The 15,574-nt window shown below is 42.5% G+C and overlaps 1 protein-coding gene across 4 annotated transcripts; it reads right to left on the reverse strand.

Moving 5' to 3' along the window:
- Nucleotides 1–3,725: 3,725 nt before the first annotated feature.
- IGFBP1 (insulin like growth factor binding protein 1) lies at nt 3,726–15,163 on the reverse strand. Of its 4 annotated transcripts, none has more exons than XM_085051671.1 (4): nt 14,706–15,160; nt 12,885–13,063; nt 11,295–11,423; nt 3,726–3,877 (listed from the first exon to the last, which is right to left on the reverse strand). In XM_085051671.1, exons 1-4 carry the CDS (start codon nt 15,094–15,096, stop codon nt 3,824–3,826), a joined length of 753 nt encoding a protein of 250 aa, XP_084907797.1. In that variant the 5' UTR covers nt 15,097–15,160; the 3' UTR covers nt 3,726–3,823. The 4 variants fall into 4 exon arrangements, with proteins under 4 accessions (XP_084907797.1, XP_084907799.1, XP_084907795.1 ...); XM_085051673.1 differs by lacking the exon at nt 3,726–3,877 and adding an exon at nt 5,274–6,209 and having other exon boundaries at nt 14,706–15,162; XM_085051669.1 differs by lacking the exon at nt 3,726–3,877 and adding an exon at nt 6,820–9,898.
- Between the last annotated feature and the right edge of the window lie 411 nt (nt 15,164–15,574).

Here is a 15,574-nt window from a genome sequence, read left to right on the forward strand (position 1 = left end):
TACTTGGCATTGTCAATCTGATGTCCCTGTCAGTTGACATTGGTATGAAACACAAAATAACACTATTATCTCTCTCCAAAAATAGAACTTTTTAAAATAAAAGAATCAGTGGTGGCTTTCTCCTTTCTTTCTTTTTTTTTTTTTTTTTTTAAGCATTCCTATTTCTGTGGAGAAAGGAGTCCAATTCAATAGATAAAAATCTTTGTCATTCAAAGATTTTTCTCATGGCTAAGGGAGCCAGGCTACAATTCAAACAAATATGTGTGTGGTGGTTTTGATTGGCCCAAAACATCAGTAAAGTATTTTTTAACATCTAGGAAAAATTTGGACCCCTCAGAAGCTGTTGTGGTAGGCCTGGGGAGGTGTCTGAGGGCTGGAGAGTGGCACAAAGATAGCTCCTGTGTGTCCTGAGTGAATGTTCTAGAAGTTTTTTACATCAAGTCCAGCAAAGCCAATCTCTGATGGCTCTGAAAGTGATGGACATGCTACCAGCCAAGTTTGGGCCAATTGGAGGTGCTGGTTACGCCTCTGTGAAAACATATTTAAGGAGAAATCAAAACAAAGTAGGTACACATGTCTTTCACTTCTTTGTAGTTGGAGGAGGAGGAGGTGGAGGTGAAAATACGTATAGAGAAAACAGCATGGAGATGCGAAGGTCAGTGAAGAAGGTGGGGGAGGAGGTGCTCCAGGCACTGGAGCTGAAAACCGTCTGCTAGCTGTGGTGAAAACCATGGGGGGAGCAGCAGGTTCCCCCATGCAGCCCATGGAGTCCACAGGAGTGCAGAAATCCACCCACAGCCCACGCCAGAGGAGCAGGTGGATGCCTGGAAAAGACTGTGAACCACTAGGAGTCTCATCAAAAGGGTTAAAGCTACAGAGGCCTTGCAAAGGAGAGAAAGGCCTTGCTCCTGGGTTGGAAGCAGCCTGGCCTCGGCTTGGGAGAGTCTGCACAGCAACCTATGGACAAAAAGACTCACAATGCAGCAGGATTCGGGCAGGATGTTGCTTGTGAGATTGGACCCACTCCAAAGAAGTTCCCAGAGGACTGTCTCTCGTGGGAAGGATCCCATAGCTAAGTAGAAAACCCCTCTCTCCCTGATTGGGCTACCCAGAGAACCCCTCTCACCCTGCCCCTGTCTGTGTTGCTGGTTTGGAAAGAGGGAAAGGGGGGTGAGCAGAGAGACTGCTTCTTAAGAGGGTGGGAGGTGAGAGCAGAGAAGCTGCCTGAACAGAAATAGAGGTAAGTCGAGATAAAGAGTATTTGTAGTAGAAGAATTGTGGTGATGAATAGATTTATGGACCTGCTCTGTTGACTGAGAAAATACCCCCACACCCTGCCTCCCTACCCGGGCTTGTTGATTATAAAAGAGGAAAGGGGGTGAATACTATAGGTTTATAAAAGGGAGGGGTGGAGGGAACAAAATAATGTATGAAAAGTTTATTTTTGCTTTGCGTTTTATCCTCCAACTCTGTTAAGTAATTAAATCACTTTTTTGCAACTTTAAGTTGGAGCCTGCTTGCCCTTTTTCTTTTTCTGTGCGTCCTCCTACCAACCAGTATCCTATCTCATTTCACTCATGAGGTTGGTGTGTATTTTTGCAGGTGTGTTTTTTTGTAGCAAGAGAGAGTCGAGGTGCCTGGCATTTAGTCAAGGTCAAACCATGACAATGTGTATTTGTGGTCTACACCCAAGCAGCAGAATGTGAACAGCACAAAGCAAATGTATGGGTCAGTATCAGTTCAGAGGAAGATGAGTTCCCTCCATGTACAGGTTAGAAATGATTCCTGCTAAGAGCTACAGTGAATGGAGAATTTCGGGTTAGGTGACAGAAATGAAACCAATGCATTAGAAAAATCCCTTATATCTTGGTGCCTTTGCTGTCTTCAGCTCAAGCGATGTATTTTATTAAGTGAACATCTTCAGTTTTTTTCTAGTTTTTAATAAGTTCTTTCAAGAATCTAAAGTGGTCTGAGTTAAGTAGCCTCAGAAAAGATGTTTAAAACAGATAACATTATTTACACTTCAAATATTTGCATGGCAAGGCACTCTAAAAGCTCAAAGTATGTATTACAAAACTTGCTGAATTATTTTTGAGTATATTTCATCTCTAGATGCTACATGGGTGTCACATGTAGCCCAGATTAATGTGGTGTTTATTTTAACAAGGGTGATAAATAGCTGCATAAATCCCTAAAATTGACCAGGATACAAATTAAAGCTGCCTGCAGGCAGCTGTATTATCTTACAAAGCCTTTGAGAAAGGTCTCCTTTTTAATAGATGTACTGTGCTATAGATTTTGGAGCCCAGAATATCCTTTTCCATCTTTTTGACATGCCTGCCTTTCAGGGCATAGTGTTAGTTATTTGTGCACAAGGGAAGGAGACTTCAATGAATACCAAAACCATGGAATTAATTCATTTTTTGTACAGTCTGAACTTTTTATGACTAAATTCCATAGAAGCCCTACACAGCATAATCCCCTATTGAACTGAGCCCTAATTTTTAGTGGTTTTTCAAACCTTTTGGGAAATCATCTTTGTGTATCTCTACTCACTCTAAAACTGTGTAAACAAGGATGGCTCCACAGAGATTTCACATATTAGCAATAGGAATTTTATTTAAAGTATGAAAAGTACTAGGAGCAATTTTCCTAGATGCCAAAGCATATTAGTATACAAAATGAAATGTTTATATAGGTAGCTGTTTTCTATGTGGTCCTGCTGTGCCTTTAGAAATCCTTCGCTTCTGTTAATTTTGACCAGAAGAATATGCTTGCTTCCACATTAGAAAGGACCCCTTTTTCTTTCCCAACTCCCACTTTTTTTTTCTTTTTTTTTTTGAGACATCCAAAAATAAGATTGAAAAAGGGTATCAGAGTATTCCAAGGACAAGCTTTTTGTGGTCAGCATCAGGAATGGCTTTAACTGCAAGCATGCAAAGTAGGTTTAAGGCCTTTAGAAGAGAAGTCTTTTTGGTATGTCCAGTGGACCTGGGTATCTTCTTCTAATTCGAACATATTTAGCTAACATTGCGACGAGAGGGAAACTCACAGCAGTCTCAATATGAGATATAAAGTAAGCTCCATTTTATTTCACCAAACGACAGACTTATATACTGTTACAGATCTTACCAATTATAGTTACACACACACCTGCAGTCTGTTCTCACACATTCAGGGATCCTCCTGTTAACTCCCTTATTCTTTTCTCATAACACTTCTGACTCCCTAATCTTTCTCATGACATTCTTCCCACAGAACATTCTCAGGTAAACAAGCCACTGTAGCTTGTTGGAATTTTACTGAGGCCTGAGAATGCTGAGGCCCTGCTCAGGTTTATTCAGTTAGCATAAGTTTTTGCTGGAAAACTGCGTTTTCCAACATTAGCCATTTGGTTTCAGAGTCTCCATCACTGAAGACACTCAAAAGCCATCTGGACACAGTCCCAGGCAACAACTCCCTGGTGGACCTGCTTGAGCAGGGCAGCGTGGACCAGGTCACCTCCAGAGATCCCTTCCAACATCAAACTTCCTTTGATCCTGTGAGCCTGTCAGGATGTAGCAGTTTGGTGTCCCAAGTTCCAGCATGTGAGATTGTCTACATTATGCAATGCATTGATTGAGAAGATGTTACAACTTTTTCTGCCCGTAAGAAAATGTTCTGGTAAAATGGCAAGTAGTACAAATTTGTTATTCATCAGAAGAAGCTTTAGTTTTAAAACTGCATTTTATGCATTTCTTCTTCCAGTTCAGATTTTATAGAGGTAGAAGCTTATAGACCAATCCTTAGAGAAAATCCCATTGAAAAACCATTGTTTTTGCTTTTACCCCATACATATGTTAAAAAATGCAAATGACTTCAAGACAGAATGTTGCTGCTGTAAAAAAGAAAAAGGGGGACCAGGTATTAGCAGAAGCAGAGGGTAGTGCTGCAAATCTCAGTTTATCCTTGCAGAATGCATGTCCTGCTGCTGTATGTAGCCTGGCTTTCCACTTCTGCTGACCTATCCAAATTCCTTAAGGGCCTTTCTCTGTCAAGGCTAATTTCCCCCCACTGCCCTCTCCATGAGTGGGGATGGAAAGAAAAGCAGCAAAATTATCTCTGCAGAGAAAAGCTGAGGTCTCATCCAGAAAAATCACCTGACCTGAAAAAACTAAAGAAAATATCATTAAGGATGGCTTCCCTTGTGCTAATTGTGCTTCCAAAAGTGAAGTAGTGGAGGGATTTGCTTACAAAAGCCAGGTTGAGAGTGCATTTCCCTCACTCCTTGCAACTGGAGAGCAGAGGCTATTTTTGCCTCATCATGCAATTCAAGCTGAAACTTGTGTCCTATATCTGATATGTATCATGTAACTTGCACCCAGTAAAAAAGACCTAACTGACTGAGCTTGGAAAGTTGATTATTGTTTTGTCACAGGGGTGCTGCACGCAACCTTCAGCCATCAGATCCTGCCATGTATTTCTACAGCTGCTATTACCAACCTATCAGTAATACTTTGCTGATCTTTGTCTGTTCCCTTGCTGGGGCTAAATGGTGAGGGCTCAGCTGCCAAAGCAGCAACAAACAGAAACTGCAGTCAAAGAAAAAATATGAAGGAAGATGGTATAGACAGCATTTGCTCTAGGCCTCCATAGACATCCTACACTAAGATACTTTTCCAAAGAACGTCAGCATCTCCACATTAGCCTGGTGAATTACAAAGCACTGTTAGTGAGAGAGAAAAAAATAACGTCACCATTCACATAATTATGCCGTTAAAAGCCTCAGTACAGGCACAAATAGGCTGCTCTTTGTTAGCTTAACAGCAGTTGGAGGAGACTGAGAGCAAGAGGAAAACTGCCTATGCTATGTTCTGCTTAGCAGAACTGCAGAACAAAGGCTCTGCTAGAAGAGCTGTGTCTGTTGGTCAGGCACTGTCCCTGATGGGAAATGTGGCTGATCAGGGAGCAGCAAGAAGTCAAGCATGTGCACAGCCCTGCCTTCCCTTGTGTACCCTTGTCTCTGCTGGGCTGCCCATGCTGGCACTCAGACTTGATAATAAAAGAGGGAGTCTGCAAAGATGAGCAGAAACTTTTTCAAAATTAAACAGCCATGATCTGGAACGGACTAGGTTTAGATTTGTTCATTTGACCTTACTGCAACATCCACAAGCACCCTTGCTCCCACATCTCTCCCATGGGATGCTGCCCTTCTCCCTGAGCCCTCATAGTAGCTTCCTTGCTGAACTTTGCACTCTGGAGGAGGAGGTAGGTCAAGGGAGGAGAAAAGGAGGGAAAATAAAGCCTTTGTTTATTGGCAGAACTATCATCAGAGATACTTTCATTACTCAAAGGGCAAGTGCTGATACATCTGGGCTCCTGCTTCACTGCAGGTTTTCTTGGTACTTTCTGGTAACACAGAACAAAGTGGTTGTACTCCTGGCAGATTCTTTCTTTGTACTCTCCCACCTCTACCATAAATGTGACTAGGTAATATAGGGTGGTATGTCAGCAAGAAAAGCCTTCCACTTGCACGAACTCGGCTACTGTTACTCAATATATATCACCTACCCAAATCTCAAGGAGTCAAATAAACACAATTAGGTGTTTGTTAAGATGCTCATACCCCACTTTCCTGTGCAGTCTGGATACCTGCACAATTCTTGATGCAATGTACAGAACAATTGGTCCATAAATGCAAAACGTGTTGGCAAACAGAAAGCATGAGACCTGTCTTCAGTGCAGCCTGGGGAGACTGTTCAGGCTAGTGGTTTATAAGTGGAGTGATAGCCAAGAAAAAGTAGACCAACTACAAAAGTATTGTCTAAAGATACATATAGGACTTGACCACTCAATGTGCAGCATGATCTGAGAGTCTAGCTTGGAGTGAGTCATTTGGATAATTTTCTTTTAGCAGGCATTTTTTACTTTATTTATTTTTAGTGAATTATTATTATTATTTTTAGTTGGGCAGGGTAAAACATCAGTGTTGTTCTGCGATAGCAAAGCAATGGTGTGTGTAGAAAAATAACATAATTCTGAAAATTCAGTGATGTTAGACTGCTGGTAAAGCACAAACATATTTCATTCTGACTTTGCAGAAAAAAACCTGCTGTGTTTTAGCATTTTGTTAGGGCTCCTTTGTAATATCTAGTACTATGGGAGCTGACAGTTTTTCAGGAATGCAGCAAATCCATGTGCCATTCTTTTTCACCCCACTTTTCTTCTCCCTGAGGAAAGAAAGCTGTATGTGATGCATTTTCTGTTTGCCTTTTTATCTTTTTCTGTGTTTAAGACTCACATTAGTAAGTGCAAGATCAAAGGCATATGTTTGTTTATAAAGTAAAAGGCTAAAACTTCATGTGCTTAATATCTAACTGACTAAGTTTTGCTTTTCCAAAGCACGTGTTTTTATGGAAGAGAAGTGACAGAGATGCTGATGATCTTTCAGTGTTAGGGTTGGCCCTTCACGACTATTTTCTTTCTCTCCAGCTTTCTTTCCCCTCACTTTCTGCCAGCTCTAGCTGACACAAATATGTCTCTGCTGTATATCAAAATGATGAGCACAATGGACTCAGTATGAGCAGAGCCAAATACAAGGTGATTTTTGGTTGTCTTGGACAGCTTTAGGGGAAATGGAGGATAGAAAAAAGTGCAGAGGGCATTGACCTCATTTCTGTGCTATGAGCATTTTGCAGTTGGCAGTAGGCCATGAGCAGGAGGAGGCATGGCTGGAACAAACCCTGCTGCAGCAACCTGACAGGGTTTTGCCAGGAAGAAGCACAAACTGGGTAGGTAGGGTTCTCAGATGACATGAACCAAACATTACAGATGCTCAGCTAAGACTTTCCCACCAACTAATTTATTTTTTGGTAGAGTAGGAGGAATGCAAGTGGGTATGAAAGTAGGGAGCTGAAATAACAAGGATCAGTACATCCCCTTTACACATCCAGCTACACACCAGGAGACCTGAGCTGCTAAGAGCATCCTGTGGCACCTTCTTTGTTTGCCCACTCATTCCCACCAGGCTTGGCTTGCCAATGCAGGAGGGACCACTGCAGCAGGCACACACTGAAGCCAGGACTAACAGCAGATACATGCCATAAAACAAAAAAAAAAAAAAAAAAGCTCCACAAACAGAAAAGAAAGAAGCATAGGAAAACTGCAGACCTTTGATTTTTCACCCTGATGTTTGAGGCTGATCATAAACAGTAGGACAAATCATGATGTGTGTCATCTATGGTGTAAATGTAGTCCAAGCTCCTGGCAGCATTTTTATAGAGAAGAAGATAAAATTTGCCTGCTTTGCCTCCTTGCATTTGTCATAATCCCAGTATATGGAAGAGTCTGGTCCAAGTCAGACAGCTCATCCTAGAACAGCTCAACAGATGTCTGTCCTGGTGAGTCCTGGCAAGATGTCACAGGAGGCCAGATTGCAGATAAGGAGGGAGCCCTGCCTTTCTACTTTCGGTGGGGTGTAAGGGACTAAACCCTTCTAAGAAATTGGCCTGTCATGCCTGAATGTGCAAAGTAACTTCTGCTGCTGGTACTTAACAATTAGATGAAAGACTATTTCCTAAACCCCCATTCCTACTGAAAACTCCAGTTTCTTATAGCTAGGATGGGAACCTGCCACCCTGCAAAACACTGAAAATAGTTGTCCACTGGACAGCTGTTATGCAAATAGACTGTTATTAACACTATGGATGTTTCCCCTATAGATATAATTATCCCAAGAAAAAGAAACATTTTCTGCTCTTTAGAAATAAACCTTTACAAAAGGTCTGTGGGGTGAGAGCAGTCAGTGCTCTTAAGAGTGCTGTAGCTGCAAGACTGATTTTCCCTCCTTTCTTCACCGTTTTCCCTTGGCAATGTCATGACAATTGTTCAGTGCTGAGTAACTCCCTCAAAAGGATTCCAAAATTCTGCCCAAATTTGCTGCTTCTTCATTATTTTGATACAGTGATTTCCAGGCATTTGGATATAGTGAATGTCATGCTGTAACACAGTTTTAGCCAGGTCTCATAGTAGCCCATTACATGGAGGTTAGACATCAGTTACTTACAATACCAATACCACAAACCGATTTTCCAGTGCTTTCCTTGGAAGATCTCAAAAGACTTCATGAAGGAGGTCAGTAGTATATCCATACTTTTAAACTGGGAGCAGTTTAATAGACCCCAGTCAGACGGGCTGACACTGGCATGCAGATACAGCCAACACATTCAGCAAACACAACATATGATGCCACAGAAACATGACAGGGAGAGCAGAGATCTCTACACTTTGGCTTTGCAGTTTCTACAAGCTGCTTCCCTCTCCCATTTAAAACGCAAATCTTGTGCCAACAAATGACAGGAGGATTTTATGCTTTCACGTCTGCCAGACTCTTAGAAAATGTTATCACTCTCAGGCTGTTTTCTTAGGAAGGGTTGGTGCAAACTGTTTTCATCTGTGGGACTTGCTTACTCCCACACCAGTTTCTCTATGGACAAAACCATCTTGAAGCCAGAATGGCAGTAACTTGCATTCTCTTCTTCTCTACAACCACTATCAAAGGAATACGTAGGGGAAGGAAATGAACCATATCCCAAGCCAAGAGGACCCTCTTCTCTGCTTTCAGAAAAAAGAGTAAGGCTGAGTTTTTTCCAGCCTCCTTTTTACAACCTCTGAGTTTCTGTGCAAGAAATGGATCTTTCTAGTGTTGATGTTATCTTTTAAATGCACTAATACTGCCTTGGGCTTTTGAGTGGAGAAAGGCATCCAGCCTTCCTATCCAGAAAATATTTTAGTAACTTCCCTTGGAGGCTGCTCTTTTGCCCAAGGGAGAGGCTTGCGCAGCATAGCTGAGACTGGAGACAACGGAACTAGGGGAACAGGGCAGGGAGAACAAAATAAGGAAACTCATTGAAGGAAAAAGGAGCGTGGCATTCAGGAAGCAGATTAGTATGATTTTTGCCTGTTTTCCTGCTATCGTCAGACTGTTAAATGGAAACAAGCAGAAAGCAAGAGAAAAGGACAGAACAGAAGAAATTTAATAGCTCATTTTAAATAACATGCCATTGTTAACATGTAAATAACTTATACCTTTCAAAAGTGGTGCAGAATATCATATTGTGCTTTGCCATTTATCCAGTGCATATGTTTAAAAAATAGATGCAAATACCATCCCATCAGGAGCTTCAGCATATAATCTTTCTTTTATAAGAAACAGCTTGGCATTGAAACAGAGGTGCAAAAGTAACATATATGCAAAACAGGTTTAAAATAAGTTTCTAAGCATGCTTTCTACTGAAATCTATTTTTTAAAATTCAGTTTTACATCTCTAAATATATAGCACAAAAAATGCAAGTTTACAAGCCATTTTTCCCAATAGCTATGCTGTTTGAAGTCTTAAGTAACAACATTCCTCCAGCATGATGCATACATCTAAGAGCAATAATATGAAGTATTTAAATACAAAGTTATGAAGAGTTTGACAATATAAATTAGTACCAACACATAGAGACAAAAATACTTGCACTGTGAAATAAATAATTAATCGGCTTAACATATGAGGGTATGTATACTATTATACAAACAAAATATACAAGATTATGAGATTTGATCTTGTGTTGCTCTTATTTGTTGCTTGAGCATCTAGGCAATCTCAGTGCATTAAAAATGTTACTTTATGGGGTTACTCTTATACTGAAAATCAGGTGTACAAGGCTACCTTAGTGAAATGGCTCCTCACTAGAACAGTCCCCACAGAAAACTTGGTGTGAAAAACCTTAGTGTTTAGTTTTATTCTTGTGACATGAGATACTGTTGGCATTCTGGGTCTCCTTTAATTTCTGGAGATCCAGGAATTCTTCTGCCATTTTTTGGATAGACACACCAGCATTCAGCAGACTCTCCATCCAGTAAAGTTTCACACTAGAATATTATTAGCAAAAAAAAAAATCACAATAAGTAAGATAAGTACTGCAAAGAGGTGTTCGACAGAATTAGGATCAGAAGGCAGGGACCTGCCGTGCAAAGGCTTGTTTCAAATGAAGTGGTCTGCAGAGCCTCTAGAACAACACACTTGGTTAGGGAGCCAAGACCTTAGCTCAGCTACCACAAGACCAACTTTGGATTTAAAACTTTCCCATTCTTGGTAAACAACAGCAGAAAACAGCAATATCTTCCAGTGTGAGAAATGGAAGGATGGCAGAATATACAGTCTGGTAGAGTGAGAGCAGTGGCTGAATTGTCTGTCTCTTCACGCAAGGACATGAATAAGTGTCGCTGTTGAGCCACTAGCAGAGAAAAAGACCCCAGGTCTCAGTGTGACAAGAAAGAGAGTTTTTTATTTTGATTTCAATACATATATAGACTTTTCAGAGGTCACCCAGATTGGCCAGTCAGAAACCTCCCCCTAGGCCTGATTGGCCAGGCCTGAACTGTCCGAATCTTGAGACACTGTTTTAAAAAACATCCAAACCTTATCTTTGTTTACAAAACACAGCGGAATGTTCTCACGAGAAAGACCTGTGCTAGCCACAAATAAGGTGGTATTTTCTTTTTTTTTCTTGGGGAGGGGCTTAAACATATTTCTGTTTGTCCTTGATTAGATCCCAGGTCACAGTGTTCACGAACCACACCGTGATGCCATGCCCAAAAACAAGGAGTCTTGGTGACACAGATTTATGCAGACCTACTAAATTTGTGTGCATGACCTGTGGTTACAGGGTGTGGCTTGAGGTTTGGAGCTTTAGTTAGTTTTGCAGATTATTCTCACTGTAACTTGCAATATATTTTTGAGGGTATAATGGAAATGAGCAAATAACCTAATCCACAGGCGGCACAAATCAGTATTTTTGTTTGGCTTTCAGAAGGTTAATTTTGGTCTAAAGAGTTTTTTTCACTGCCTATGTAGGTTTTCCACTGCCTGTGAGCTGAGAGCCTGCTTTTTATCTAGTGATTATTATATATTCAAGGGGCTTTGACAGGTGGTATGGCAGATATTATGAATTAATGTCAACTGGAGGCATGCTAAGAAATCAAGTATATGGGAGCATACAGGGTTAAAGTATTTTGGAGAAGCTTTGAGTGCACTTGTTCTCTGAATGAAAAAGACTCCTGCCTCTATTGTCCACAGACCCCAGCATCCAGCTCACCTTAAAGAGGACAAGCCACCTGATCCCACTACTAAATATCCCTATTTTCACAACCTGCTTGTCCAGCAGCTGCAAACTTGTGAGGTTGGGAGCAGAGTGCTGTGAAATGGTTGGCTGCATCAGGCTAGTTGACCCCTGCTGTGAGCAGAGACGGGGGAAAAGGCACATACCTGCTTGCTGTGGTAAAATCCATTCTTTTTGCAGTTGGGCAAGTAGAATTTGGAAATCTCCCCTCTGCTTCTCTGCTGGGCCTTCATCAATTTATACAGGGCTCTGTAGAGCTCCTTCTGACAAGGACCCTGTAAGAATACCAGGCACAGCTAGTGAATACCCAAATCACAAGGAAATCAGCTACACAAAAAGTGATCAAAACATAGATGGTAAAATGCTGAAAATACTTATTAGGCATAAAATCTACACCAGACTGTTTCATGTGTAGTTTTTCTTTTTTTAGTAGGAGCACAGCCAGAAAACTCTGGTGTTGCATTCAGACATTTGTTTTCATTCTTTGTAGTATTTTCAGTCCTCATGAACAGGGGAATTTTAGTCCTTAAATTGCCACACAAGGAAATTTAACCTGTAGTAAGTAAACATATTACTGCTCAGAGGGTACAGTCTCTCCCATAATGGGGAGGTGCACATTAAAGGACTGATATGTGAGATTGGCCACGTTTTCTGGGTTGCCATGGTCTTGTGCTCTTTTGATGCATGGAGAGTAAGACATATATAGATGGTGCAAGAACAAACATCTGAATGTTTGTTATCTTTTGAACAGGACAGAACCATTGCCAAAGCAATGTGGAGCCATTCTGTAGCTCTGGTACCAAACCAAAAAATTCTTGGAAATAGGGATGAAGAACTATTTGCAATATTCACTGTTTCCACAATTTGCTGGCTTTCTTTTTCAAAGTCAAAACTGCTGTGCATCAATAGCACCTAACATGTTTGAATCAGGGCAAGGAAAGGAAAAATGACTGAAAAAAAATTTTTACTTTAGAATAAAAATAAACATAACCTCTGCTTTTGCAAGACCTCCCCATGTTAGGTCCTCATATAAGTTGTCCTGTTCCAGCTTGTATGTTTGTCTGTGGCTCTGGGTGAGAAAAGCAGAAGCCCTTAAATCAGAACTGTAGCTAACAGCAAATATGCATAATAGTTCAAACTAAATCAGTGATTAAGTCCTGTTCTGGATGGGAATGAGGCTTCCTAAGGTAGGGTGGTGATTAGTATATTTTTGCTTCTTCTTTCCAATTTTGTCAGTGACCATTAGGAACCGAGGCTTCTGTGCTGCCCTACTAACCCAGCTCCATAATGCCAGGGCATTGCTGCCTGGGATGGGTCTAACTGTGGTTCTCTGGTGCCCTCAAGTGGAACATAAACTTGCTTGCAAAGGCCCTACACCGTCACTACCTACTGGGATTTTGCAGTGACGAAGCTCATTTTAATTGTTGAGTTTTTGTCTTTCTACATGCATGTTCTTAATAGTGTTCCCTTGTGTCCAGAGAGAAATACATTTGATTTTGCATAGGTGTTTCGTCAATAACTACATGGAAGGACTCCCTTTTATTTCACTGTGCATTGCACCAGTAACAAATGCCTTTCCTTAACTAAAACACAAAAGGAGTCTAAGAATTTAATGTGGATTCCGGTAAATTAAGGTTTTCCAGCTACCCAAAATACTGACATCTCATTGTTGCTGCTAGATTTTTCTGTGAGGATCTACTGAAATGGTCTCTGAAAGGTTTACAAAGAAAACACACCTGCTCTTTCCATTTCTTGAGTTCAGATATTCTCTTTGCTTTCATGTTTTCATATGAAGTGATGGAATTCCAGGGAATGGATTTATCCTGGCCTATGGGAAACATCAACTGATAGTTCAGCAGCCGATCCTGTATTATTTCAGTGCTCTCCAAAGGCATATCATCAGGTCCTATAGAGTCTGGAAATGAATGATATTAAGGTGAACATCTTCAGCGAAATTTTGAATTTATTTCTCAGAGTTAAAAAGGTGAACAAAAATAAGACGAATCAACAACAACAACAATAACAACAACAACGAAGTAGTATCTAAGACCAAACCATTACAGTGGGTCTTTTAGGAATAAATTAACATGTGCAGACTGGCAAATTATACTTTGATTATAAATTCATAGAAGGGCTCAGCAGCTATTCTCTAACAAGTTGGTTATTTTATGATCTTTCAAAATTACTTGAATCCCAAAGATGAAGGCACAGTCATTCTGTTAGAAATAAAAACCTTCTTGACCACAGTGGGTTGTAGAGACTTGGCCAAATGAGACAAGATTGAAGTTAAACTGGTAGTGAATTTAGATTTTTGTCAGTTGTGTATTTCTGGTTTTATTCATGAAAGGAACTGGTCCAGACCTCATCCCATGGTATCCTGTACTTTGTTCTTGCCTCATATACAAGAAGGGGTAGCAATTCACAGGAGCCAGCAGTAGCTCATGCTGGCCTGCAGTAGGCCTGCAGAGTATGAACTCTTCCAATGAAAGCAACAGAAACTCTGCAATTGCAGGCAACTCATCATAGGATAAACTTTTTGTGTTTCTAGAAAACTTGCTGGATGAAGGCTGTAAACAAGCAATGGACTGAAAAACACCCTTTGACACATGTTCAAGAGAAAATGGAGATAAGAAATTGGGAAGGGAAAGAAGGGAATAAAGAAAGGAAGGAAGCAACCAAGCAAGAAAACTCTGGAAAGAATAAAATCAAACCGAATTCAGGTAGCTTAAATACTCAGTTTAGTCACTGTTCTCTGCCCTCCCCATCCTCTTGAGTAAAAGAGAAGCTCCACTTACTTCAACTAATGACTATTGTTATTTTGAGTCAATGATGAGTATTTTTGTAAAGCTAGCAAGTAACCTCAGTCACCACTTCACGGACATAGAATTAATGATGAGGAAAATAATAATAATGAAAAATAACAAAATAACACTGAATAAGTTCCTGACCATCATACGGTCTAAGATGCTTGAGATGCCTTTTTGCCTCAAGATAGTTTGGCTAGCACTCCACTACTCCAGATACATTTTATTCCTGAAATGAAGCCAGGCACAAAGTCTGCTTAATCTTTTCATTCTCTATCATGACTCTTAGAGACGGACATAAGCAAAGTCTATAAAACATTTGTCCTACTCTAGCTACTGTTTACTACTAAAGAAAAACTGTCTGCAGCCTCCCAGATACTTTATTCTGATTATTCTGCATTGTCCCATCACTACGTTTTAGAGTTTTCTTGCTCTCAGACTGTCGCGTACCAGCCTGTTGCAAACATCTCTGAGGCCCGGCACCAGGATGCGCCTCACCTCGAACACGTCAGAGCACGTTTCCCTGGAAAGTCATTTCAGCCTCCCTATTTTTCAGACGCCTGCTTAACTTCGCTCATTGTTCCCGGCTTCTGGCTCCTAGCGCCCGCAGCGCCGTTCCCAGCTGCGGCGCACCGCGCCAGCCGATTCCCGCTGCCGCCCTCGGCCGGCGCAGCTCCGCAGCGCCCGGCGCGCAGCTCCCGACACGGCCCGTCCGGCGACGCGGCGCGGTGCGGGGACGCGATGGCGCGGTACCTGCCAGCTCTGCTGTGCGCGTCCCTCCGACCTCGCTGGCGGGCAGGCAGGTCCCTTGTCCCTGGATGAGGGCGGAGAGGGGCCGGGAATCTCCGGCGGAGACGTGGCAGCGGAGCCCCAGGCGGCAGCGGGCGGTGTAGACCCCGCAGGGCTGTTCCGGCCCGAGGGCGCAGGTCTGGCAGCAGCCGCAGCCGGGCTGCCGGGCCGCCTCCGGGCAGTCGGGCGCTACGGGCGGGCACAGAGCGAGCCTCTCGGGGGTGCAGGGGGCGCAGAGCACCGGCTGCGCGCCGCGGGCGAGGCGGGCGCCCGGCAGCGCCGGCAGCAGCAGCAGCGCCGGCAGCAGCAGCGCCGGGAGCCAGCAGCGGCGCAGCGCGTACCGCCGGCCGCTCATGCCGCTGAGCACGGCCCGGGGCAGGGCAACTCGGCGGCTCTGGGGAGCAGGAGGCACTTCACACACATTCGGCTTGCCCGGGCCATTTATACAGTGCTTTGCCTGGCTATTAATCTTTAACCCCGAGTTAACTAGTATCTGAACAGGAGGACCGGAGAAGCATCGTTTCACTGGCGGTTCAAGTCCCTGTCCACTCTTACCCTCCCCTTTCACTTTCCCCTTTTATCTATTTTCTTTCCTTCAGACATGCAGGAATGCTTTTATTCCCTCACCCCCACCTCTTTGCCCCAACACAGTTAACAAGCAAAAATGTGGTGGGAGCTGGAGGCGAAATCGGCAGAAGGGAATGGATGAGTGGGGGGTATCCCCTCCCCTCTTGCCTGTCACAAATGTCTCCTGTTCTTGATATGTCATAAAAATGTAAATGTTAAAAATCAAGGGGGGAAGCAGGGAGGGAGGAGGGAAATCCCATTGAAAC

Source organism: Lichenostomus cassidix, chromosome 2 (assembly GCF_008360975.1).
Source record: "Lichenostomus cassidix isolate B80296 chromosome 2, HeHo_3.0, whole genome shotgun sequence".
NCBI classification, from domain to species: domain Eukaryota; kingdom Metazoa; phylum Chordata; class Aves; order Passeriformes; family Meliphagidae; genus Lichenostomus; species Lichenostomus cassidix.